Consider the following 26,270-nt stretch of genomic DNA (forward strand, 5'->3'; position numbering starts at 1 on the left):
GGGATTAACTTCCAATTAGGTTACAAAATAGACGGTTATTTATTCTCAATGCTGCCTTTTTTTTCTTGGGGTTTCTGGTTGTGTATTCCTTATTATGTCGTCTGATTGTGCATTATTATATGCTCAATCACTGTTAAAAATTGAGCGTCATCGTTTCCGAAAATTTTTTCCTCGTCTATTTATTCAAACTACTAGTATTTCTTTTGTTTATTGAATTTATAAGCTGTGTTCAAATGTTGGTTAGTCGTTCCCGAGTATGAGAATAGCGAAAGTTCCAGAAATCGTTATAGCTAGGCAGTTATCAAATTATTTAATTTTATGTACATCATCATAACCGACCAAAAACGAATTTAAAAAATACGTTAAAGAACCTATTTCATGAAACCCGAATCTCTTTAAGCACTTTCAGTGGCTCGTTCTGGATCCGTCCAGCTATTTTTTAAGTCTATCGTTGCATAAATTAACTTGAAATAGCTTGGACTCTTTTGCTACAAACATGAAAAAAACTTTAAGAAACTTTGTTGGAAAAGGGCAATCTTGTTGCTCTACTTGCAATCATGGGCTTTGTTCTGCTTAGCCCTTAAATGCCAGCAGTTCATTTTTCTGCATGAGAGTTATTTAAAAACAAACTGCGACAAATCTGGCGCTACATTCTTTTTGAGAAAGGTAACTGTAATAATTGTCTTCTTCTTTTATTATGGTAACCGTAACTTCTTTTCAAGTATTTCTATTTAACTTCTGAACTTCTGAAGTAGAAAGAGAGAGAATAAAGCGAATAGCCTTTGTCTAGTTCACAATGATAAATACTCGATTGCGATTGGCTCAAATTGAAGCATGAATAAAATAGTCACGCTTACTTTCTTCAGCTATTTTAAATAAATCCTTTCAACTATTTTATTTTCAATCACTCGATTCAACATTTCCGTCACGTTTTTAATGGAACTTTTTTGAACCTAACTTTGTGCAGTTTTTTCACGTTTAATTCTAACTTAATTCCATCAATTATAAATTTTTCTCCATGCAATTATTACAAAAGGCGAAAATCTTTTATTTTGAGATAAAAGAGCATTTCGGTTTTACTCATTAGTGTTATAACACAATTATTACTAGCGCTTAAATCATCAGTTTAGTTAACCCGCTCTTTCTTTTGTGTTTTATTTACCCGCAAATCTTCAGTTATTTTAAATCTTTTCAACTTCAACTGACATAATAGCCGCTTTCAAGCTTCAATCAAAAATTAATCTTTTGTTTATTTTCTCTCCTGAATTTTGCGAAAACCCAATTTGTGATTGCAATTTTCCCGTTGCTGTTTAAATCGGGCTAGCTGCTAAAACCTTTTTGTAGGGAAAAATAATTCGAAATTTGCCGAAGCGACAGATTTGATTTCAATTCAACATTTGCGAATATGGCTGAACATTTGGAGAATTTGAGCTGTTTGGCTTTCCTGGTTGCATGTTTGTGGCTTCAGATATTTGTTTACGTGTCAGGTGAACAAGGTAAGTTCACAATAAAGTGTTGTTTACGCTTGGTAGTATTGTTTAGTTCGGTCACCTGAACAAAACCGAGGACCTATTGAGGAAAACCTGGAGGGTGTTGATTGTGCTAAAAAATTGACAAATGCCTTTTTATATCTGATGTGAGATCTTGCTAATTTATCAAGTTCAAATATTATAAACTGATCAGCGTTTGCGTGAAGCTGGTAAAAAGGTATTTTTTTAGATGTGATTACTTAAAAAATGGGAGAAGTTATTCAACCAGTGCAGTTTTTAGTTTAAGCCATGATAGCTTTCTCATGCACTGTATGGCGAGTGCACCAAATAGGTTTGTTAAAGACTTAGCAGAATGGTTCCCGTCATTTTGTTAATGAATACATCCCATTTCCGTATATATAGGGATTTCTTCGTAAACAAGCTGCTTACTTACGTTCATGATATCGTGCAATAAGTGTTTTTAAAGTTTACTCCCCAGCAAACTTTGTCAGATAAATTAAATAAATTTAGGGTCAATGAATTAGGTTTCAAAGCAATTTGGAATGGTTTGATTGACTGACAATTATTTAATGCTGGGAAGTTTGATTCTGGAGAATCTATTGGTGCATGGCAGATGTGAAATTGTTGAGGGGGTGTAGGGGTAGTATTACGGATATTTGAAAAAGGATTCTGTTTGTTTCTTTAAAATTATCGCCTGCGCTGGTTTGTTTTTATACTAAATGTACTAAAGTAACGACAATTCGTTTCTCTATGTTCACTTATGTCACGACTGACAAATTTTCTTTTCCCAGCGTGTCTTGTTTACATCTACCTTGACTGATAATATTATCCAACTTTGAATGTTATCTCTGATTGTTTACAAATTGTATCAGCACTGGCAATTATTAGGACTTCAATTGAGAGAAAAATATGTCCTCCATTAAAAGTGTGAAATCTTTTCCTAATTCCAAAATGCACTTTTTCCCATATTTGTTCTGTCAGAATCTATAAACTAAAATTTATAGTCCTCTAAGGAGTGAGTTGAAAAGTGTCCCTAAAACAATTTATGGGCTATAAAGTTACAGGAATATGTATCTCTTCTTTTGAAACTTTTGCTCAACAAAGATCTGTGAAGCAACGCATGAGACGTAGGTTGAAAATAGATCTTATCTTTGAACTCAAACGTGACTAATCTAGGCAAAAAATGAGCAGCAAATAAAAGTCGTTGATATTCTTTTAGTAGTAGAAAGTTCCAAAAATCATGCGCTAGGAACGTTTTAAGAACTTCTGTTTTATCTTTGATTATTTCCTTCTCAAAAACGCTTGCATGTGTTAAAAAGATTTTAAAAAAAATTGTTATAAGATAAATAAAGAGAGATCAAATATTTCGTTCTATGTTTGCGAAGAACTTTTTTAAAAATACAGCTTATCCGGTAGAGACAATTTGCAGCCATTTAGAAATTTAAAAGTCAACATTTTACTAGATTTTCGAAACTCGGCTATATAGTTTTTTTTTAAAATTATTTATAGAGCTCTACGCGCTTGAAAACGACATGTTGTGAAAAAATTTCCACAATTTTAACAAACTAGCGAACTTCACTATATCGTATGTTTATTTGTTGTTGTTTTTGTTTCAGCATCGTTGTATTCCAACTTCAAAAACGACCACGGCTCATGGACTGCGCTTTCAGAGAGAGGCAAAACAAAAAATGGGGTTAGAAGTTTGCTCTAACATATTACAAAACGCAACTACACACACTCTATTACCATTAATATTGGCACACCCATTTCAATAATTCATATTAAACCGAACTTGAAACCGCTTTGATCTTTTCAAATCTTATTTCGCTTAACAAATATTTTGAGCTGTTTTGGTTTTTGATATATGAAACGATAAAAAACAGCTCAACCGCAAAGCGTGGTTTAAATTTTCCAGAAATTTTATAACTGGCGGGCGTTTATTTAATTACAAAATACTACCAAGTACATGGTAGTGTAAATCTTATCCTTAGGTAAACACAAACGCAGTAGGGGGTTGATTTTGTTGACAAGCAATGCCCTATATTATATTCCAGTTGGTCATTTCACACTTGGGGAAAGTTAATTTTGTGCTCCGTGTCACTTTAAGGAATAGCCTTTCCCTTAGAAACAGAAAACTGCTCATCCATGGAAATTTTCGCCTTATTTGCTTTCTCGCAATACCTTTCAATCTGCACTCTATTTTTTCTTTGCTCATTAAAATACAAGTCTTTCATGATTAAGTGAGCGCTGAAAGTTTCTTATAAACTAACGTCTGGATTCATGTATGATATTTATACGAGAGAAAATTTTGTGGCTTGACTCTGAATAAGTTCTGAATAAATTTCAGAAGTTCTATCATTATTTTGAAAAAAAACCTAGATTCTGGAAATCTTTTCAAAGTATGACAGATATTGACGACGCAATTAGAACTTGAGATATGTTTAGATCAGGCACTCTAAATTATAAATGGCTTCAATATATCCATTAGGCTATTTTGTGGTTATTTTTAGAGCTATACATGAATATCCATTTTTTTAGTCTGGGGGTGTATTGAGCCCGAGAAAAGCGTACTGTATTGAGAAAGAATGACCTACAATCTTACACGAACTGTTGTAGAATTACCCTACTTTTTTCATTTCAGTGGGTGTACAAGAAAGAGCAAAAGCAGTTCGAAGTGTGCGATACTGAAATCAGAGGTGCTAATAACCGACTAATCAGTCCATTCATAGACGTCAGAGACGCCAACGTTGCTCAAATACAGCTCAACTTCACCATCAAGTCCTGCGATGACGTCATCAAGTCAGGCCAATCCTCCGAGTGTACCAAAGAGCTTTTGAAAATTGGCTACATTGCTTCAGATTCGCCGACAAAAAAACCTAGAGATACGAATTTTAACTACGTTCCTATTGAAAGTCAGAACCTAAACCAGCCCACGCCTTCAGGTTTGCCCAAATACAGAATAATTTAAAGATATCAGAAAAAAAGAGCTGAGAATGGGCCGCTGAGGACTAACGCTGTTCCGCTGCGATTACTTTGAAACCAAAGTTATTGATTATCTTTATTAAGTTTCAAAATTGTTTTGCTGAATGAAAGGTTAAATTGAAGTTTCTTAATTTTCTCAATCGTTTTTTCCCTGTACCTCAGCAGTCCATTTTATTTATGGAATTTTATATCACGTGGTCTATCGTGATTTTGTTCCACGCAATCAGCCCTTAAAAAATTTATTTTAGCGCACACTTACTACAATTAGGCGTTCGTTTTTGCTGCATCAAGTAATGCAAAAATTTTTTTAAGAAAATTGATTTAATATTTTAAATTTTCATTCTTTTTTATGGATATTTTTTTTACTTCAGGTGGAGTTGTCCAGGAAGCGGTTGGGTTTCTTTACTTGACCGACTTTACGAATGACGGAGTTTTTATTGTGATTCACGACGAAGGTTCCTGCTCTACTATTTCGGACTTAAAGTTAAGCTACTACTACTGTCCAGAGACAACCAGAGGTCTGGCTCATTACGACAAAACGACATCGCCTCGTGATCCGGTGGTGTATGTAGACGGCAAGTGTATGCCGAATGCCGAATCGTCATATAAGCCAAAAAGTTCCTGTACGAGCTCAGGCAAATGGCAACAAGAGACCAGTTCATGCAAATGTTCTCCTGGCTACGAGTTCACCCAAAACCAATGCAAACGTTGGTTCAATTTAAAACTTAGTGCTATTTCCAGGGGGAAAAATTGTTCTAAAAAATAAATGGTTCTATTTTGAAACCAAAATCTATAATAGGTGTTTATATGATTAAATGAATATAAGTCTAATTTTTTTGTATTTAAAACTTAGGATTTAAGATCGCTCAAATGAAATGTAATTAAGTTAATTCTCTTCAACATTATCATCCTAATTTATTGCGTAATTTTTCTTCGTGATTAGACAATGAAAGGAATGTTTGAACCCTGGTGATCGATTGCATAATAAAATGAACCTGATCACAATAAAGCGTGATCAAAGAAGTTTACGAGGAATTATCAATCCTTACCACGTGACTTGCTGAAATAAAACCCTAGATTTTAAATGCTTTCATGCTTTTGTTCAAACTGCTGCCAAATAATTTAAGCTTTAGCAGTTTCGATCTGCACTTCAGTGACAAAATTTGAACTCATTTTTCACTATTCCGGAAGGAAATAAAAATTAATTTTTTTAATTCTCGGGATAATCAGTTCTTTCATTATTCGAGTATTTTTGTTTCTTGGAAAATCTAAATAAATACATGCAATTTATGTATTTCCAATTTAAGGCGGGGAAATGTTTAAGGTTGAATTCTAAGCAGAATAGTAAATTTATTTTCTTCCTCTTGTATTGCCTTAGCAATTCAGAGTAGGATTTCCACAGAGTAGTTGTAAAATACAACCCCTCCTCTTTCTCTTACACTGTAACGAATCTGCTCAAAATTCTCTTTCAATTATTTTTCAATATTTTTTATGAATTGAGCTAATTTAGGGATAATATCAGTGAAGAGTAAATTGTTTTCCTCAAGTGCAGCAGATACCTAGAACTGCATTTAAACAAAAGTACTGGAAATTTACAGCTCGAATGCTTTTTAAATCAACTTTTAATCCCATCATAATCGTGTGATTTAAAAGCTACCTTAAATTACTAGTACTGTTGACTTTTAAAATGATTACGGAGTTAGTGACGATATACTACAGTCAGCTATTGCTATTGATTTTACTCACATTTGAGAAAATCCTGGAAGCTTTTTCGCTCAAAGTTAATTTTCTTAATCCGATTCGCGATTTGCTACTAATAAATCCAATTGATTTCTACTCTTCCGGGGCAAAACTCTGCCCTAGTTTTAACTGCTAATTTATAAATGGCTCTGGTGAATAGACCTAAAAGTTATCAATATTGTTTTGTAAACGCATGCAACAACTTAAGCAAGTTGTAGTTTTGGATCTGTTTTTGTGGGTTTAATTACCCGCTGTTGAAATATCAACTTATAGCGAAATTCATAACTAAGCTAACTAGAGGTAAATTTTAATATAGCTGCTGGGCCAGGCTTCGAAAGGGTGAAAAGAGCTTTTATACGCCATGGGAGCTGTTGGTAAAATTATGGAAAATTCGGTTGGAATTTCGTTTTAAGGGATTTAAAGCTTCAAATCCCAGTTACAATTGACAAGCAACTTTTCCCAAGAAGAGACAAATTATCTCCAAGTTTTATCCGTTGTTTTCAGCCGTGGTTCTCTTTGAGTGAAAGCGAGAGAAACTTTATTAAATTTTGATTCTAATCTAGTAACCAGTTGAAACCTCGATAAACATCAAAACACCTGTTTTCAACTCAAGATTAGCCAATTCTGCCAACCTAAACAGAGAATAGATCATAATCTAATGTTAGCAAGACGCCGTGAAAATTAGCCACCATTCTGATTTAAGCAAAATTTTGGTCAAAGATAGCTCTATACCTGCAGTTTTTATAAATCAAAGTCTAAAATTGCCCTAATTTAGAACTGGATGGTTTTATAATTTGATTTAAAAAAAATGTTAAGTTTCAGGTACTCCGACATTATTGAAGAATTATGCGCAATTTATATCAAAAGAGCTTCAAAACCTAAATTCATTTTAAATTTTTTCAAGTAATTTTACCTGATTTAAATCAAATGGATTGACATGTAAACTTTTAACTTTTGTTTTAGTCTTGAAATCATCGTGTTCCAATTGAGAAAAAAAAGCAAAAACAGATCCGAATTTTTTTGTCAAAGTTATTCCGAAATTAGTTAACATGTTTACAATTTGTAAATTGTGACGATTTCAGCTGTTTGTTTTCAGCGTGCACGCAGGGTTACTACAAGAGCGAAGTGGGTAACAATCTGTGCAAGGTGTGTCCCTACGGAAGCAGTTCCACTCGCAGTTCTGACCAGAGGAGGGCATACTACCCCCTCACGACACTCGACTCAACCAAGTGCGAATGTCGACGTGATAAGTTCAGATTATCCGATGACAACCCAAATGCACCCTGCTTTGGCCTGCCATCACCTCCGAGGTATTGCATTGCCACTCTTACCCTGACAAAAAATGGATTTTTTTAACCAGTTTTGTAGTTTTTACTCAAGGTTCTCTATCATCCTCAAAGTAATTTGAAAGTTGGTTACCTCAGGTAAGTTTGAAATTTTGGAATGTTTCACTGCCAATTTTTTTTTTGAAGAATAGCATTGAATTTGATATATATTTTTGGAGAAAAAAAGGTATTCTTTGTTACTTCTGTTAACAATTTTCGAAGATTTTTGTTCAATGAAATCTTTCAATTCATTTTTTTACGTGCGTTAAATAGAATCGACCTTTGCTTCACATTCTCCAAACTTGAGCAGCTCAAAGCCCTCTAAATTTTTGTTATTGTTTGTTTGATTATTTGAGCAGTAACATTTTGCAATTTAGTTTTTTTTCAAATTTGATAAATGTTTAGATGAGATAAAATTTAGGAAATGGCATCATCTGAAGAGTGATAAACTATACGGTGCTTTTCTTTGTTTTTCATCAATTTTTTCATCTCAATTTAACTCAACAAAAACTTATCTTGAGGACGGTTTGATAATTTTGTGAAAAAATATGAATTAATTATGCCTTCGATTCCCTTCCCATTTGATATGTGTATTCATATCTGAAAACCCTCAAGATAGCTTAACAATATTCCATTAATTTGCTAATTTCCCGGTCTCATTAGTACGATAAATTATGCAACACTTCCCCCCACTAAATCCCCAGGTCATTTTTGTTCCTCGCTAAATATTGCGGATTGTTTGAATGAAGAGGAATTACAAAAGGTAATTGTTTTGACGAAATATCGCATGAACAGTGTTATATTATTCTATTTTGCATACTTTGAAACCCAAGGTTCTTATAAAACCAGTTAAACTTAGTTAAGCAGTGTATTTATAGCTAAATTCTCCTTTCAATTTTGCCCCCTTTCCCAAAACACCGGGATAAATTTCAGATAAACTTGATGCAAAACAAATGCGGACTTTTCGTGTCAATCAAAACTGGTCCTATGTGTACAAGTGAAAATTGCTAGTTTGAAAGAAAATTGTGGAATTAAGCGAGGGTTCTGTTCGCGAGTTGAAAGCTGAAGCCTAAACAAGAGCCATAAGGTGACATGAATTCCTTTTTATACTAAACAGGTCTGACCAATTAAATGAGCCTTCACTGTCCCCCAAAATGAGAGATTGGAATGAGACCATTGTTTCACATTGCAGCTTGTTTTTATTTAGGTCAAGATTACACTTTTATTTTCATATTCTGGCGAGGTGGTTTTACCCCTGGCTTACAAACCCAACAGCCGCCTAATCCAATTTCACTCTCTCCCTCTCTGTTAGTTTACGAGGAATAATACTTAATCACCCCAATCATAACATTCTCATGTAAACACACTCACCTAACTTACTGACACGCTTTCTTCTCTCTCATTCTCCCTCAACTCGCATTAATTTTACTCTAAATTATATTCAAGTTATAGAGCGTTTGTTCAAACTTTTTCAAACAATAATTGTAGGAAGAACTTTTACAATACATGTGTGTCGAATAAGCTTGTTCGACTGCAATAACCTAACCCGATTATTTATGTGTATAAACTATTAACTTAAGGTACTAACTTAACAATGTTTTTGACTTTTTTATATCTTTTTTATTAAATGAATAATGTTGATAAAAACTTAAAAATTAAATTTATCAGGTAATAAAAAATTGAGCAATTTTGAGCTCTTCGAATATTTGTGAAACGTCGCATTTTTCGCTGGAACTTTGAACTTCAATAATTTGGTATTTCGATAATTACTGGTTGTATGATATTTTTCTGATCATTTAAAAATTGAAAAAACGCAAAATGTTGATTGATTTTGAAAGCCGTTATGGGCCAAATCACTAGAGGCACATAAACCATAATTGAGGTTGTAAATTTTCATGGTTGAAAAGAGATAAAAAGATGGTAAATTCCTTTGACTGCGTAATGTGAGCTTTAATTCACACTGACATGTATTTCCTTCCCAAAGATATTCAATTTTTATCGCTTCATTTCTCTTGTGAGTAAAACTGTTGTTCACTCTAACAAAGGTAGTCCTGATAAGATTATATAGCCGGCTTGCGCTTTTAACATCGAATTAGGGTCTCTCGAATCTTCGTTTCTGTCCTTGTTAATGAGTTTTCATTTTTCTAGATCTGATTTTGAGGAAAACGTGAAAAATAAGAAGCATTACTGTTAGGTTAAATATACATATTCACAAATATAGAATGGCCAATCAGCAGGAATAATTAGTTCTTTTTTCAGAGGATCTCAAAATGTGTTTTTGAACACATTTACCGGTACACAGAAATAAAATTAAAATTTGTTTTCCGAGAATTTTTGTTTACTTATAAACGAGGAAATTTTAGGAACGAATGCACAGTTAAAAACACTTTAAAGTAATTTTTTGCAGACATACGAATCGAAATAATCACAAATAGTCGAGATTTTGCAAAGTTGCGCTATGGTTGCAATCAAATTCTGTATTAGGTTAAGCAGTTATTCGCATAAATGTGTGCGCCTAAAAGCGGCCAGCAAACTTTAACCGGGGGTCTTTTAGTTGAAGGATGGTGCATTTTAAGTTAGATCTCTCTGCTTTTAAGGCGCTGCAATCTAGGTCTCATGGGGCTAACTAAAAAGCGCCCTGGCTGATTAAAACCAGGTAGAGTTCCTTCTTTCCTTTTCCCATTCATGTTACACGCCATTCAAGTCATGATGAGTTGAAGTACTCGCTAGTTGAGTTGATTTTATGTGATCTAGTGCTAATATGGGCCATAGCACTACTCCCATTTATGCAAAGTTGCTGAATCGTTTTACCATCAAAAATTAAAATGACTCAACATAAAACAAGCTGCAGCTGACGTAAATAAAACCCATTCAATGAAATATTATCTCTTGTAACATAATTTTGTCATCTTTCATTTTTGTCATCAGAAATTAAAATTTTATAGCTTTTAGGTTACGCAAGAAAAGCTCAGAAATTATTATTAGTTTATAAAACAAAAACGGATCAATGAAACGCTATTTCTTTAAATATGTTCTGAATCCTGACCGAAAAAAAACAGCTTTTTAAAAAGTAAGAAAGCAACGGCAATTCAAACAGGACAAAACGGGACGTCAAGATAGCTGGAAAGAATTTCTCAAATCTAGATAAATTTTGTTAAGTGTTTCAGTTAGAAAAGCTGTAGCTTATATTATTTTTTTTCTGAATTGGTTCTGTTTGATAAAAGTGGAACATGCTTCGCCACCAATTATAAGAGCACTTCATATTTTTGACGGTTTGATGCAGGCAAAAATGATGCAGGCAAAAAGATTGAATCTTCACCTTATTTTCAGGTCAAATGGCCGTTTTTGCTTAAAAGTGAAACCGGCTACTTTTTTGTACCCTTCTGTCTTTTTCAAGATACATAGGTCTTCATTTAAAAGCTTTCACCCCTCCGTGTATTTCCGTGTTAATACTTCCGTGTAAATTACTTTCCATTTGCAATATTAAATCATAAGTCGAGCTTTGTCATTCCTAAAATACTAAAAATACTGCATTTAATTTTTGTAATTGAAACCCTTTCTGTTTGCTTTTAGGATGTATGCTGTCAATTTTTTTTATCACTTAACCGTTTCCTGTTATTTACAGCATAATTAGTGAAAAACAGTAAAGACGTATTATTTCTCTGATGTATATGTTCTTTGTTCAATAGAACCGCTCACAACACAGAAATTCCATCTATATATTTATTTTGAAAAATAGATTTTTCGAGTGTTTGTTTTTCCGCTTTTAAGTGTTATCATTAAGAAATCTCGTTTCAGCTGTCTCATCAAAACATACAGCAGACTAACGCTTTGTTAATATAAAGGATGTTTTTAGGAACAAAATTTTTCCACGGGTTTTCTATTTCTTCCACTGGGTTTCTGAAGTTAAGTTTTAATGACCGCTGAGTAGTACACATAATTCGGTCTCTCTTGACTTAAAAAGTGAAGTCATGTATGTCATAATCTATCATTATTACTCATTGAACTGTAAACTTATGAACCAAAATAATTCTTCCGTTACTTTGATATAAACCATAATGGATTTATTTGAAAGACTATTGCAATCTTTAAGCCTTATGACAAATAGAAAACGTGTCGCTCTTAGTTCTATGAAGCGCGAAATCGGAACTGATATCACGAACGTCAAAAAGACACAACTTTCAATGTTATGGGATATATTGTACTGTGAAAGTGATTGAACTCATTACAATAGGTTTGTTTCTCCGCAAAGTTTGCCCATCAAATAAATATCACGCCCGTCAAATAATTGTTGCAAAGTTTTGTCAGCTAACATACATACATGTAACTACTCTCTGAGTTAACAAGTTAATGAGATCTTTGCTTCTCTTGCAACTTTGTGTAATTGATGATTTGAGTTTAGAGTTTTTGGGGCTATTAAAACATTGTATTACTCACAGGGTGGGCTCTTTCGAACAGCAATCGTTTGATGTCAAGTTTTGCTTCCAATTCAAGCTGTTAAAATGACCCCTATAGGCAGGCTTTAATTTAGGTTCACTTAATAGAGAAATGATTCATTGTTTTTGCTACTTCTTTTCATTAGGGTTCAACAGAATAAAGGGAGAGCAAAATGCAGAAAGTCATTTACTGAATACGCGCGACTATAATGTAAATCGCCATCATGAAGTTCGCTGCATTGATGGTGGGGGGGGGGGGGGGGGGTCAGTGTCTCACACACACTAATGTCACGCATTGACTATATATGTTTGAGAAAAATGGTTTCCAAATTTGGAGAATGGTTAAAGTGGCCAACCCATAAGCTTGATATGATTGAAACTCTCACTCGGTTTTGGAAGCATAAAAAATAATGATTGTTATAAAATTGAAATATCAAATCTATTTTTTTCAGGAGTGTAAAGGTTCATACATCTGGTCGAACTGCCGAGATATCCTGGACAGCGCCTGACAAAGACGGAGGATACGTTGGCTATCCTGTCGGCCTTTTCTTCACCATCAGATGTATTTCATGTCACAAGGACACCCTCACGTACCAGCCCAACAAATTGCGCATTATGGAAAACTTTGTGAGGGTGAGTGGGTTGAAGCCGGACACCTTGTACACGTTCAAAGTGTACTCCGAGAACCAAATCAGTGGCAAAGTTCCAACAGAGAAGAAGAGCTCAGCTGACGTCACTTTCAATACCGACCCTCCTTGTACGTTTTATTAGTATATTGACAACTATTTTAGTTCTTCTGAATATAACCAACCAAAATCTAATTAAAAAATAACCAACCAAAAATCTCGTAAATATGCATAGTTACAGACTCCGAAAAAAGCTGCAAAGTTATCAAATGCGAAACGATCTAAAGTCCCATATTACATTTCACCTTGTAAAAAGACAGACCTTGCAGGCTAACTGTGGGAAGTCCCACAATTAAAAATTTAATTTTCTTATTCAATCCCATTTCTAATGAATGATACAATTATTTCAGCATATGTTCAAAAACTGCGAGTGTCTAAGGAGCACGGGTGGGGTGGCCCCTCTGTCTCCATCCTCTGGGAACCTCCATTTGGCTACTCAAATCCAAAATACTGTGTCAGACTTGGACAAAGTGGAAAATTCCAGTTCTTCCGAGTCAATACCACAAGATACGTTCCGATTGGTGAGTTCAAATCTTCGCAGTTTCAATGTTTCGAACCAAATGATGCTGTTTTTGTCGCGATGTACTAATGAGCGCCCGTAATAATTTTCTTGTCAGGCGTAACTAAGTTAGTTTCTTATTAATTGGTGCACTTAGTTTATCGTTGAGTGTCTGTAGGTATCACTGATGTGTCTTTTCAATGCTAAATATATAACTCGTCAATTAAGAGCCAAGGTTGATATTTAATTCAAACGAAGCGAAGTTCAGTTGATTACGACTTTGAGTATTTTTGAAATCAATTTCACAAAAGGTGCTCGCTCATTTTTACAATTTGCATCAGTCTAGCACAATTTACATTATGAAATAATTCTCATCCAATCATTTGAAAGTCGGAGTCATTCGTCACTTAGAACATTCTTTCGGCTTTATTTATTTGGCATTGTTTTAATTTAAGTTGCAGACGAGCCGCCGAGCAAATGAATATATAAGACTGAGCTTTCAATTAGCTGCATTAAATTAACAGACGTCTTTCAGATGGAACAGCATTTTTGAACCGAAATAACGTCTATGAAAAATCTCATTACAAATTGGAATTACTTAATCTGCATCGAAAAGCGGCGTTCAAGTCTCTTCCTTTTTTTCAGGTTTGGATCGGGGTACTTATACCTTTGATGTTAGTGTTTATGGTTGCGAGGGACCCTTCACCGCACCAGTCACAGCCCAAATATCAGGTATGAACAACCCCCGACCTATTTGATGTAATCATTCCCGAGCTATACTGCTTTTCCCTTTGCTTCCCTAACCCTATTTGCCTACCCCTACGCAATTCCGCCATCATTATTACCCTTTTCCATTAAAATTGTCCCACTTCAAACAGGCTAAAGCAACATTGATTTCTGCAACAGTATTTGGCCGTTTTACTACAAGCCGCTAAGCTGCAAGATCAAAAAGTTATCTAATCACAGAAGATGTTGTACAAACTGTTTTGTAATCCTGTGTGATGTTATGTAATCTTGAGTAATAGCCGCAATTTCGTTCACACATGGGATCAATATTACTTGTAATATTGGGCTCAAGTTATAGCATTGGCCCTTCCGGGAAATTTTTTCAGCCCGAGGATGACTTAATTCCATTTATGACGTTGTAAACCGAATTGCACTGTATGTCTAGGGCTATTTCATCTTGACATTAGAACGGCCCATTTTTGCATGTTTTACTATTTGAGCCCTAATTTTTGCAATTTGTGTCATTGCAACATTTAATGTGTCATTTGACGAACCCTAAATCAGCTTTTTCGATCAATAAAATTTCGCTGTATTTTCAAACTTAGGCAATCAAAAGTTCACAGTTTTGTTTTGTTTCTTTCATTTTTTTTTCTTTTTGCTGTTTTTGTACAGTTTTTTTCGGGGAGGGGGAGGGCTTGATAAAATTAGCTTACTACATTATGTTTCCACAAGTAATATCTAATTTGAGATAATTTTCCTCACTTTATATATCATTTTCTGAAGATTTTTCATATCCGCTATTTCGAACACGTTTGATGTTTTCACACTCACTAAGTGATTGACTTCAACCGAGGAGTGGCAAAATTGTACTAAAATGAGCTTTAAGTGAATATTTATTGGGAAAAGGGGACGCATCTGTTTAAAAGGGAATTCCTCTAAAAATGGTTTCTACACAGCTATAATTATGATAGTTTAAGTCATAATTTAGATTGACGGAGCCAATATCAAGCTCGGAACGCAGTTTGAAAACAAATCTCTGCGTGATGTAAAATTATGTGCTCAAACGATGCTATTTTTGTAATGTTGCATGGCCGGATATTTGTAAATTAAAATAATACAATTATAGTTAAGTTAATATTTGGAATTGGACTAAATGGGAGGAGATTATTTATTTTCTGAGAGATGAAAAAAAATTGATGCTGTATATGTGAAGCGTCTCAACATGTACTCAGCATCATATTTTTTTTACTCCGAAATGAATAAAACTAAAACAGTCTCTTAAAAATTTCAAACCCTATTATCTGCTTAAGGCTGATTTTATACCGTCACGCACAGTCCGTCGATTTGAAGGAAATTGGTCTACAAATTTAGAGAAGTCTTTTTAAGATGAATTGTAGTGAAACCTCGCCATTAATTTCAATACTATATTAGTATCAAAAAGACCCGAGAAGCTCTCAGTGCCTCTGAGAAATTTAGGTTGTTTACTATGTTCAGAGGAATTTCAGATTGAAATTTTTACTGTCATTAAGCAGTCAAAATTTCGGAATGATTCAGAGAAATTTCAAAATTAGTGACTAATTTGACATATTTTTATTAATTCAAACTGTTGCAGAGGATTATGAGAAACTCTCGCCATTAAAGAAGAATTTCAGAGTTTTGGTTGCTACTTTGTTTCAAACTTTGTCACTGTTTCAGAGGAACGAGTCATGAGTCAGGAGCGAGTGCAGCGAATAACCCTTACAATCGTATTTCTGGTGCTAGTGTTTGCCCTCCTTCTAATTGTACTCAGTGTTGCCATGTGTTTCTACAGACAGAAAAAGGGTGGGCCAGGGGGACCCGGGGGACTTGGGGGTATCGGGGGCTACCACTGGACTAATGCCAGTCACCTGGTCGAGTACCCCTGTCATGCACCTCACCAGAGCGACAATGAGTGTTAGTGTAAAATTGAAACCTTCGAAAATGTTTGTGTGACTCGTCAATTGTGTATGTGAACCGCACATAAGATGATTGACAAGTTCTTGACGAGCAAAGTCTTGACCAAGATCTGAGTCAAAGCTATAATTTATAGAAGCATGCTAATTATCTTTCACGTAGTCAGACTCGAGTGCGTTCTGCCAAAAGTTTTATCAGCACCGTGCTATTTTGATACTGTGTTAAAAGCTGTTTTTGATCTTCCTTTACGTTATTCTTTCTTGAAAATAAAATAAAAAACAACTTTTCAACTTTACGGGCAACCTGTTAGAATAAATCTGTGAGCTTTAATTTTTTCTTCTTCGCTTTTTCATGAAGTAAGCGCGCATCCATGCATTTTTTAGTCTTGGCCAATATTTGACAACATTTTTGACCGGGTAAGACATATGCTTTGTTGTCTGCTGAAGAGAGAGAGAGAGAGAGAGAGAGAGAGAGAGAGAGAGAGAGAGAATGAGAGAGAGAGAGAAGAGCACAATAGATAATAAATACTCTATATCAATTAAAGCTGTGTAATAATACATTTGTTGTGTTCAAAAAAACATGATAAATTGTCTCCATATCGGATAAGAATTAGAATTCAAAAAAAGATGCGAAACTGCTTTTGGAACTTTGAACTGTTCATATTTAAATTATTGTTTGGTCAGTCTTTTTTAGAACCTTCAGATCACCTGGAAATTGCCAGGAAACAGCAAATTAAAAACAGTTATTTTTTCAAAAAAATTGTTGAGTTTAAATATTTCAAAATTGGGTTTCTTTTTTATGTCTTTCACATTTTAAGCTTTTATTCACACTTGTAAAACGATGCTCAGTGGCCCATAAAAACAGAAGCAGTAAATAATACTTATAATATTGCCATTATCTCCTCAGCTCATTTACGTAATGAGATTTAAAGAAGACACGGGCAAAACCCTTTGAAGGTCTTTGTATCTGGGCAACTTTGTTGTGCACTTAAAGAGTAGCGGAGAAGTCAGTTCATTAATGGCATTTTGATAATGGACCTCCTTTTAATACTATCACTATTCATTTCACAGCAATGCTATTGCTCTATGTCGATAGACTGTTTGGCCTAAAAAATATGGGTTTTCACAGCAACAAATTAGCCTTGGATTAAATTTTAACTTTCTGAAAGTAACATAAAGTACATTGAGCAATTTAAAACCGTCTTCACCTCTTTTAAATTTTCTAGTTTTCATTTGTTGAGCGTTCACTTTTTAATTCTCTTTTTCGTCTTCTTTCAATTAAGAAAGAAAAATATTTCAAAATGGATTTATTGAACACCCAACAGCCCAATAAAAGTTTTCATGAACTTTGCCCGTTGTATGTTTCCAGACCCTGAACAGACCTTTCCATTTAAACTTCACTTGCTTAGCTGCCAGCTTCGGTTATGTGAGCAATGCCCTGCTACAGTAACCTATTAATAGGGTCTTTTTTTCTCCCTCAATTACTTTTTACGCTGCTTCTCAACTTTGGAATGCATTACTCTGATTAAACGGACACAATTCAAGCAACTATATGTAACAATTAACAATTGAATTATGATGAGCTACAGCATTTAAGCATTTAATACTCAACACACAAATATAGTAAATTTTAAATTTTCCTTTCAACCAACCCCCTCTCCCCCACTCGTCATTCTTTTCTCTGGAGACTCTCAGATTGAAGGGTAGAAAATGGAGGTCTGAATAGAGTCGAGATTTCAAAGTTACCCAAAGAGTCCTCAAGTCTTTTTAATCATCCTTCAAACTCCTCTTTATATCAATGGACTTAAAGACCAACTCAATCGAAATTGCGAGATTTTATCACATGCAGTAGTTCAATTTCGCATCATCCTTAAAACTCATTATCAAAAACACCGAAGTGTCTACATGAGATTGAATTTTCGCAAAATTTACTGGTCTCTCAACGAATAATCGTTGTGAATTTTTGCAAGAATTTTTGGCTCCAAATTTGTTTTTGCTTTTTTGCGAGAAATTAAATTTTTCAATAAAAATTTTCTGGTTTTTGTTAGCTAAGAATAAGCATACTTTCTTGGAATTCAGCTTTTGTAAACTTCCTGAAAATAAACGTCTGTCGTACACGTTTTTGAATAAAATGTTGGGGTTTTCAAAATTATAACAGAAAGCTATCAAACTGGTATTTTAAAGTTCAAATTTTAAAATAACTTGAATGAATTAGCCATTGGGGGTGGGAATTTTGAAAAGACCGACCGGACAAACAAGAGATAGATAGGCCTTAGGAGATATAATGTGGACTGTTCCAATCGTTAATCAGACACAAATCTTATAAAAATAGAGATTGCCCAACTGACAAGAAAGCTATTGTTCTTACTGAATGATTGGCAATTGGCCTTTTTACATTGTGAAGAAACACAACAATAGCTTGAGACTTTAAGCACCTCCAATTTGAAGAATTACTCTTTGGATTTTTTATTCCTATGAGTATGATTGTAATATATTTATGGGTTCTATGTATTGCTTCTGTAGTTTACTTGATGGTCACTTCAGTTTCAATGTAGACAATAAGACGCGTGTTTTAAATACCACTTTACTACAAGTGGTCTTTGAGTGAAGCGTAATCTGAATTAAAAATGACTTCATTGTTTTGAAATAATCTCATTTTCAGAGTAAACAAAAACAAACAACTGTCCATAGCCATTCCAAAATGAAGAGGTCATTGTTTGTGAATTGTATGTTTTCTGTCAAATAACTGCCATTAGCATGCAGTAAGACAATTGTTCATTTGATCTGAAGAACTCTTTGAAACGTCTGTTAATTTTCCCATCATTTTCAGCAAACTTATTTTAGCAGAACATATAAAGTCAATGTCTGTACAATTCCCCTACTTTTTGTTATCTATTTTTTGTCCATGTGCTCCGATGCGATTTAAAAAAATCATTGCTCATTCTAATTTTCATTCAATTTTGCTTATCTTTTTTGTCTATATTTATTGTTTTAGTGTGATAGCTGTATTAAAATTCAAGGTTTCCATAATTTTAAGGAAAAACAGAAAATTATGTCTCACGTGACTAGTCTTAGTACTTTGTTTAATATTAGCAAATCGTACTGAGATAAACTTTTTTTTACAAAAAGCATTTTCCCGTCGAACATTTTTTCAATCGATGCTTCTTCCGAACATATTTGTGTTACTTTGCTGCAAAAAAAAAACATTATGTGATTGTAGGGTCTACAACATTGAAAAAAATTCAATTTTAATCCGCGATGATTTTTTTCTCAAGGTCCTTATTTTCAAGATCTTTTTTCTTTATATTTAATTTCTCTCCGGGCTTAAAATGGTCATATTCCATTATGAATATAATCCAGTGTTTTAAATACTTGGTGGAAAACCAGACATGGTTAAGGGCTCAACGTGACATTTGTTAATTGACGTAATTTTGTGACGGTTCTGTCAAAAAAGGATAAAGGGTAAATTTGAGACCATTTGCTTCTAACAAGGGCCCAAAAATGCTACAAAAGATGCCCTTAAATTAAGTTAAAGCCATCCCTTTTCCAGAATTAAGTTTAAAGGCGTCCGTGATTTAGTGCAACAATTGGGATTAATCAAGCCGCACATTCCAACTCAGTTTGATGCCGAAATTTGAACATCAATCTCGTATTTCGTGTTAAAAATTTCACGTTTTTACAAATTGTTCACGCTGTTTTTGAGTTCATGTATTAAAACCTGGTCAAAAATTTGACGGAAATTCCAGGTTGAATTTGAGTGGCTGGTAGAATTGAGGTTGTATGCTCGAAGGGTTTTTGGGCGAAAAATGGAGAGGGCGATTAGTGATCTGTTATTTGGGGGGTTAGATTCAAAGTGCATTTGGTAATTGCGGCCCATTTTGTCTGAATAGAACCCTGATTAGAGCCATTGTGCAATTTTGATAGACCGAGACATGTTTTATTATTATTTCGTCCCTCAACCATTCAGACCCAACGCAACCTGCTTTCTAACCCCCGGGCTAAAAATTTGGGCAATTTTTTCGAAGATACAAGGAAAAATGGAAAAAATGTGGCAAAAAATTGGAATTAAGCACTGGCGTGCAAGAGAACCAATTATGATGCAATAGCATCATATCTTTGTCTGCTGTTCCACACACATTTTCTATTTTTCTTATTTTTTCTGGGGAGGGAATGTGTTAACAATTGTCGCCCAATTTCCATTTGTTCAGCCCTTTTCAGTGGTATTTGTTCAGTGTAGAATAGAGAAGGGTGCCCGTGCGTTGATGAATGTGGTGGTAGTTATTATAGTCAGGGTGGGTTATTATTATCATCATCTCATTTTCTGCTATCTTGTCATTCAATCACTGTCAATGACCCTTCTGTGTTGTTGTTCTTCTACCAACTCCTCATTCAGTTGGCTTCAGTCTTATTATAACCTGGTTATAACACGCTGATGTCTGCTAGTTAATAAATGCACAGCATATTAATCTATGTATCCATTGTACCAAGTTGACTTTTCCTGTTTTGGCGCCTGTGAAAAGGAAGGAATGGGAAAATTAAAAATTATTGATTTGACCAGGAAACGGATTTGCTTCCTAAACGGAATTGTCGTGTTTCAAAAGCCTTTCCACACATAAATTTATTATAATTTATGAGGTCTTTATGGAAAATTTAACTAAGCTGAACAGCTCAAAATACTAGTTGAAAATTCTTGCTTAACCCTCTCTAAATTGGATTTTTTCCAAGTAATCAGAAAACAAGTGAACAATTTGAAAGAGTTTTTGACAGTGCATTAACGAATTAAAGTCATTGAGACGGATCAGTTATAACTCAAGTTAGTCAAGGTTAGTAGACTTGACCGCGTATTATGTGATTGAGGAAGATAGTTGACTAACTTGTAAATTGATTCCATCACTACTCTGAATATGGCCAGTCATTTGATGCATTTGCATTCACTCTAAGGGATAAACGGATAAACAGGAAAATTTGAACCTCATATGCCCACATCCTAAAATCCCGTGGGCTTTTCGACCTCTCACAAATTAGGCTCTGACCAATATAGCACAAAAGGTCTAACGAAGGGTAGTGGATAATACAGTATGCTCCCGTAGGAATTTTTAGAGTGTCATTTCAAAATTATGACAGTTTGTTTTATTGAATTTTTCATTCACTTTTATTGAAAGAATAAAAAGATTTGACGCCTTAAGTGCTTAGTACACAAAACACTACCCCCACCCACCCACCCCATTTGTCTACTATATACTACGGACTCCCATTTCATTAAAGAGCGTTTCTTTGTAAATGAACTGAAATAATTTGACCAAACAATGCTTTGTAAAAATGGAAAAATTGACTTTTAAGGAGACCTTTCCTGTCAACAAACTCACAAAAAATGATAACAATGATTCAACATTATTCCTAAAGGTGACTATTAAGAGTAAATTATAGTTATTTACTATTGAATTTTACAAGTATTTGCAAGTCATTAAACTTGTGAGTTTTAGTCAAACAATTTGTTTTTTGAAATTAACAGCACTTCGATGTGTACTTAAAGCGTATCAAGTATTACTTGATAACTTTTTATCCGATATTAAAAAGAAGTCAATGGACGAGTTTTTGATACTTGATAACAAATCATCAACTCTATTGCTCTTGTTGGCTGTACATTTTATTAATATATTTATTTTGAGAATATCATTGCAACACTCTCATCATAAGCTGCATTAACAAAGCCAATTTTTTGACATATTTAAAATTAATTGTGCAAAAATTACAAATGTTCCTTATTTTTAGTTTTAATTAAAGTGAGTTCTCTAAAATTGCTGTAAACAAATTTTTTTTTAAATATTTTCCAGAATTTTTAGTAAAGACAACAAAAAAATTTTCGACAAAAAAGCTCTCCTGTAAGAGCATAATATCAGTTGAAAACTTTAAGGGCTTCACAACTTTCAATTTGTAATATTATATTGCAAAATCGCGATTTGATCAGATATAACATACAACAGGTAAATAAGTTATCTACCTTTGTTATAATAAGTAATTATAACATTATTTATAATCACTAACACCCCCTGTGAATGTCAACAAAATGTGTTCATAAATCAGTGTCAGCTACAACATTGTTCACGACACAGTCAAATAAACATCACATTGTTATGTCATTGAGCCCTCCTGTTATGTAATTTATAGCCACTATTACGCAATAAATTGCTGCTTCCCTACCGCTCTCAGCAGTCACTCAACAGGCAACATTATAATACATGCAATTGTATATGCTATAAACCAAATGAAATTTGGTGTGAAACCAAAATTAGAAAACTCTTTTTTTCTTGGGGAAAAAGATTAAAAAATAGTTGTAATGCGAATATTCAACATTTGGCTTCAAGTAGTTTTTTTGTTATAAGTCTGTCTAGCTAATATCAATTGAGAACATCCCTGGGATCTCATCCTTTAATTTGACTTTTATTGCCAAAATTATCTGTTTTAAAAATTAAATTAATTTTACTTTTTCATAAAAACCGAGTCTTTTTTATAAGTAGTTAATAATACTTAACCAGCCGCAGTGGCGGTGTATAACACAAAACTAGGAAATGAGAAAGGGAATTTGTTGTTTTGCTGCTGTTGTTTTTGTGCATCCTTGTTTACAGTTTTATTGAGCATGTTTTATACAGTTTTATTGAGCATCCTTGTTTACAGTTTTATAGGTCACCGCCCCAGAACAAAATACGTGAATAGATGAAGAAGGGAAGAAGATAACAGGTGTAACTAAAGGTGTGAAAAGACTGCTCTGATTAATTCATTATACCACCTTCCCTCTTTTAGAAAGCAATGGCCGCATGTAAATAAAATATAATCAATTGTTTGCGTGTTTTTGTTCAGAAACACGAAATGTTTCTGCTTCATAAAATATGAAAAGATACACGATCAATGAATTACTTTATCAAGAAAGCCGTTATTTTCAGAAACCTTTTCATTTTCATTTATTAATTTCAAACGAACAAGACACGATTTCAAGAGCTTGTTTCTGCTTCATAAAACATGAAAAGATACGAGATCAATGAATTTCTAAATTACGAAAGTTGTTTTTTGTCAAAAAGTTTGTTTTAACTTTCATGCATTTTTCAAACCTAAGACGCAATTCAGAACAATGATACTTCATTATGTATTTATTTGAATTAAAGCTCTGAAGCTATATAAAAGGAAATTAAGAACATTTTGATCGAAAAGCAGAATTTATTGGCAACTTTTCTCAAAATTGAAATGATGTACTTAACAGAGATGATAGTTCTCTTTATTTTTATTTGAAAAACATTTTTTTAAAATTAGTAGCTGTGTCAATTTTGTACGTTAGGAATAATACATCTGATCCCTTTAAGTGTTTTCAATGAGTGCAACTAACAAATACTCGAAAAGTCACAATTTAGTGGATGTGAAATTTGAAGTTGTCAATTGTTGCGATGTTCAAAAGACGGTGTGAAATGACATATCTTTTCATTATCAAACAAGGAAGAACAAATTCCGGCAACTACACGAGTAATGTCTCTTTGACATAATGGACAATTTTAAATTAGAGTGTGCAAAAAAGCCTTTGTAAATATATATATATTGAAAGTTGATCAAAAATTCAAAATAATTTTCATTCTGTCAGGAACATACTTCTGGCGACTAATTAGAGACACTGAGATAAATATGCTTCGAAAAGCAAATGCTATAATATTTGCTTAGCTTTTCATCGGGAATTTTAAATCGCGCAATTTGAAAAAGTTCTTGACTCAAAAATCTCAAATTGCTCACAAATTTTTTAGATTTATATTTTCTGACAGATATGAGAGGTTGTAGGCTTGATTCAAAACGTTAAGCTTGAAATAAATGAATAAATAAATGACTTCAGCAAGTTTTATATAAGCGTTTGTTTCAGTTGTGAAGCTGCCGGTGGGACAGGGCTTCGTGGACCCGAGGCAGTTTGAGCCAATAGAGAGGATGTTGAATGAGTTTGTGAGAGAAATCGGATCAGAATGCGTCAAGTGGGATGAATCGGGTAAGCAACTCCGTCTAGCACGTTACTGCTTTTCATTATAATTCGTTTTTGTTCCGACCCCACTTGTGGGGGAAGGAACTATATACTCAAATGGGTTTTTTTATTTTGTTCAGTGAATTTTGGCCGATCGATATATTCGTCGTAGAGAAATGTGAGTGGTATCATTAAAAAGCTGGTCCAGCGTAGAATTCAAAAGTAAAAAGATTTTTTTGAATTTCGTTTTTTTCGAGGAGTTATCGAGGATTGAAGTTTTGTGTGAACAATGGGATCTTTAGCATGATTGTTCACTTTTAGTACAATTTTCTTCAAACTAAGATCTTTTTTACGAAAACATTAATTCAAATTTCTATAAAAAGAATAAATTTTGAGTTCGTAAAAGTTGAATGCAAGGCGATAGAAAGACTAGTTCTGGTCTCATAGGGAAGTTCACTATCAAAAAAAAATCGAACTCTAATTGAGAGCCCTTTTTTTAATAAAACTTTTCTCTTTTTTGCTTTTTTAAGTCACCTAGAGACAAGTCACATTTTATATCGACGTTCTATTAATGACAAAACTCTTTTATAGTCGAATGAAGCGCAATGAACAAAAAACGTCGTTTTCAAGGAATTGCTCATGTTTTTTTTTGGCTTCGATTCTGAGTTTTCGTAATTTTGAATGAAATTTTGAATTTCTTTTTGAAGTTTTACTATTTTTTTTGGATTCCTATGGTAGGGATTCATTGACTAACAGTGCAATATGTTCCATAATGAGCATTAAGTGAACATGTCTATTTCATTGAGGGGGCGGCTAATGGCTGTTAAGACTTAAAAAATAATTTTTCGAATTTTTTTTTGAATATTAAAGAATCATAATCTTATTATAGTGAATTGTAAGTCAGTCCAGGGGTGAGAGCACCCTCTTCCTTCCTACTGCAACCAAAATTAAACTGGTTAGCGGTTTTATCTTCTATCTATTGGTTATATGACTTCAATGACAAAAAATTTCAATTTTTTAAAATTTTTTTTGGATTTTTACGTATTATTGGTTACTTTTGAAATCTTATCACATTATCCAAATATTGACAGTTCCCATTAGCTTAAAAACGATGTTCTGTGGATGACCAATAAAAATTTTAAACAAAAATTTATGGTTTAAATGGCTTCGACACGTTCTTCTTGCACTTTTCTACTGATTTTTTGGTTTTCTCCTGTTTTTTTTTGTTGTTTTAATAGTCATTATACTTACTGTGATCTCATAATGAATACCTATGCATGACAAACATAAATGTACTGCCACCGGGGCATCTTTGAGCGTTTTTATTGACTTCCGTTGAAAGCTATTGAATTTACTGTCTGTTAAAATAAAAATCATTTTTCGAAAATTTTATTTGAACAATAACAATTCCTAAATTTTTCTTGAACTGTTAGTGAGTTTCAGTATTGACTGGACCCACTTGCTTTTTACTGCGACTAAAAATATTCTGTTTAGCTGTTTTATCTTCTAGCTATTGGTTATATGACTTCAATGACAAAGATTTCAATTTTTTTAAATTTTTTTTTTGGATTTTTTGAATTATTGGTCACTTTTGAACTCTTTATCACATTATCCAAAGATTATTGTAATCCAATTGGCTTAGAGAGGACGTTCAGTGGATCACAGAGAAAGTTTTCAGAGAATAGCTAATGGTTTAATTGTCTTCGACACTTTCTTCTCGCATTTTTCTACTGAATTTTAGTTTTTGCTGTTTTTGTTATTGTTTTCTGTCATAAGACTTATTGTGATGTCTTTTTAACTATCTATGCATGACAGACATCATTTTCCTCCCTATGGGTTATATCTGAGCATCGTCATTGAGCTCCGATGAAAGATTGAGTTTACTGGCTGTTAAGGGTTTAAAAATAATTTTTCGAAACTTTTTTGAAATTCAACCATTCCTAATTTTTTTTCGTGAATACTCTTGGTCATTGTTGGTTCTAACAGAATCCATTTCCGTTCTACTATAGCCAAAATTAATCTGGTTAGCGGTTTTATCTTCTACCTATTAGTTTTAAAACATCAATGCCACGAGAATTCATATTTTTTTTGGGTACTTTATTTTGTTTTTCGATCCTTTTGAAATCTTATCACATCATCTTACTGCTGAGAGTCCCTATTGGTTTAGGGCAGAAGTTCAACGGATCATAAATAAAGTTTTCAGGGAAGAGCTTATGATTTGAGTTGCTTCGACATTTTCTTCAGGCACTTTTCTACTGAATTTGTGGTTTTTGCCTCTCTCTGTTGTTGTTTTCATAGTCATTAACTTGTTGTAAGGTCTTATTGATGAAATACGATTGGCAAAAAAACTTATTGTCCCCTCGAGGCATCATTTATTGTATATACTGGCTTCCGTTGAAGGCTAATGAATTTAATGGCGTTGATAATACGTGTTTTCCCGCAATTTTCGTGCGTCTAATGTATTT

General features: G+C 33.7%; 2 protein-coding genes across 2 annotated transcripts in view; one reads left to right on the top strand and one right to left on the bottom strand.

Moving 5' to 3' along the window:
* The window catches only part of LOC142344611 (uncharacterized), a 324,571-nt gene that overhangs the window by 164,792 nt on the left and 133,509 nt on the right, over positions 1 to 26,270 (bottom strand). The window lies entirely within an intron of this gene.
* Positions 885 to 26,270, top strand: part of LOC142344609 (ephrin type-B receptor 4-like) — a 33,691-nt gene continuing 8,305 nt past the window's right edge. Inside the window, exons 1-10 of the mRNA XM_075396410.1 lie at positions 885 to 1,496; positions 3,107 to 3,183; positions 4,132 to 4,432; positions 4,844 to 5,179; positions 7,309 to 7,522; positions 12,426 to 12,730; positions 13,010 to 13,180; positions 13,804 to 13,890; positions 15,580 to 15,816; positions 23,713 to 23,832. Of these exons, the coding sequence (XP_075252525.1) occupies positions 1,406 to 1,496; positions 3,107 to 3,183; positions 4,132 to 4,432; positions 4,844 to 5,179; positions 7,309 to 7,522; positions 12,426 to 12,730; positions 13,010 to 13,180; positions 13,804 to 13,890; positions 15,580 to 15,816; positions 23,713 to 23,832 (1,939 nt within the window). The 5' untranslated portion in view covers positions 885 to 1,405. The remainder of the gene's footprint in view (positions 1,497 to 3,106; positions 3,184 to 4,131; positions 4,433 to 4,843; positions 5,180 to 7,308; positions 7,523 to 12,425; positions 12,731 to 13,009; positions 13,181 to 13,803; positions 13,891 to 15,579; positions 15,817 to 23,712; positions 23,833 to 26,270) is intronic.

This window comes from Convolutriloba macropyga, chromosome 8 (assembly GCF_964194025.1).
Source record: "Convolutriloba macropyga chromosome 8, txConMacr16.3, whole genome shotgun sequence".
NCBI classification, from domain to species: domain Eukaryota; kingdom Metazoa; phylum Xenacoelomorpha; order Acoela; family Convolutidae; genus Convolutriloba; species Convolutriloba macropyga.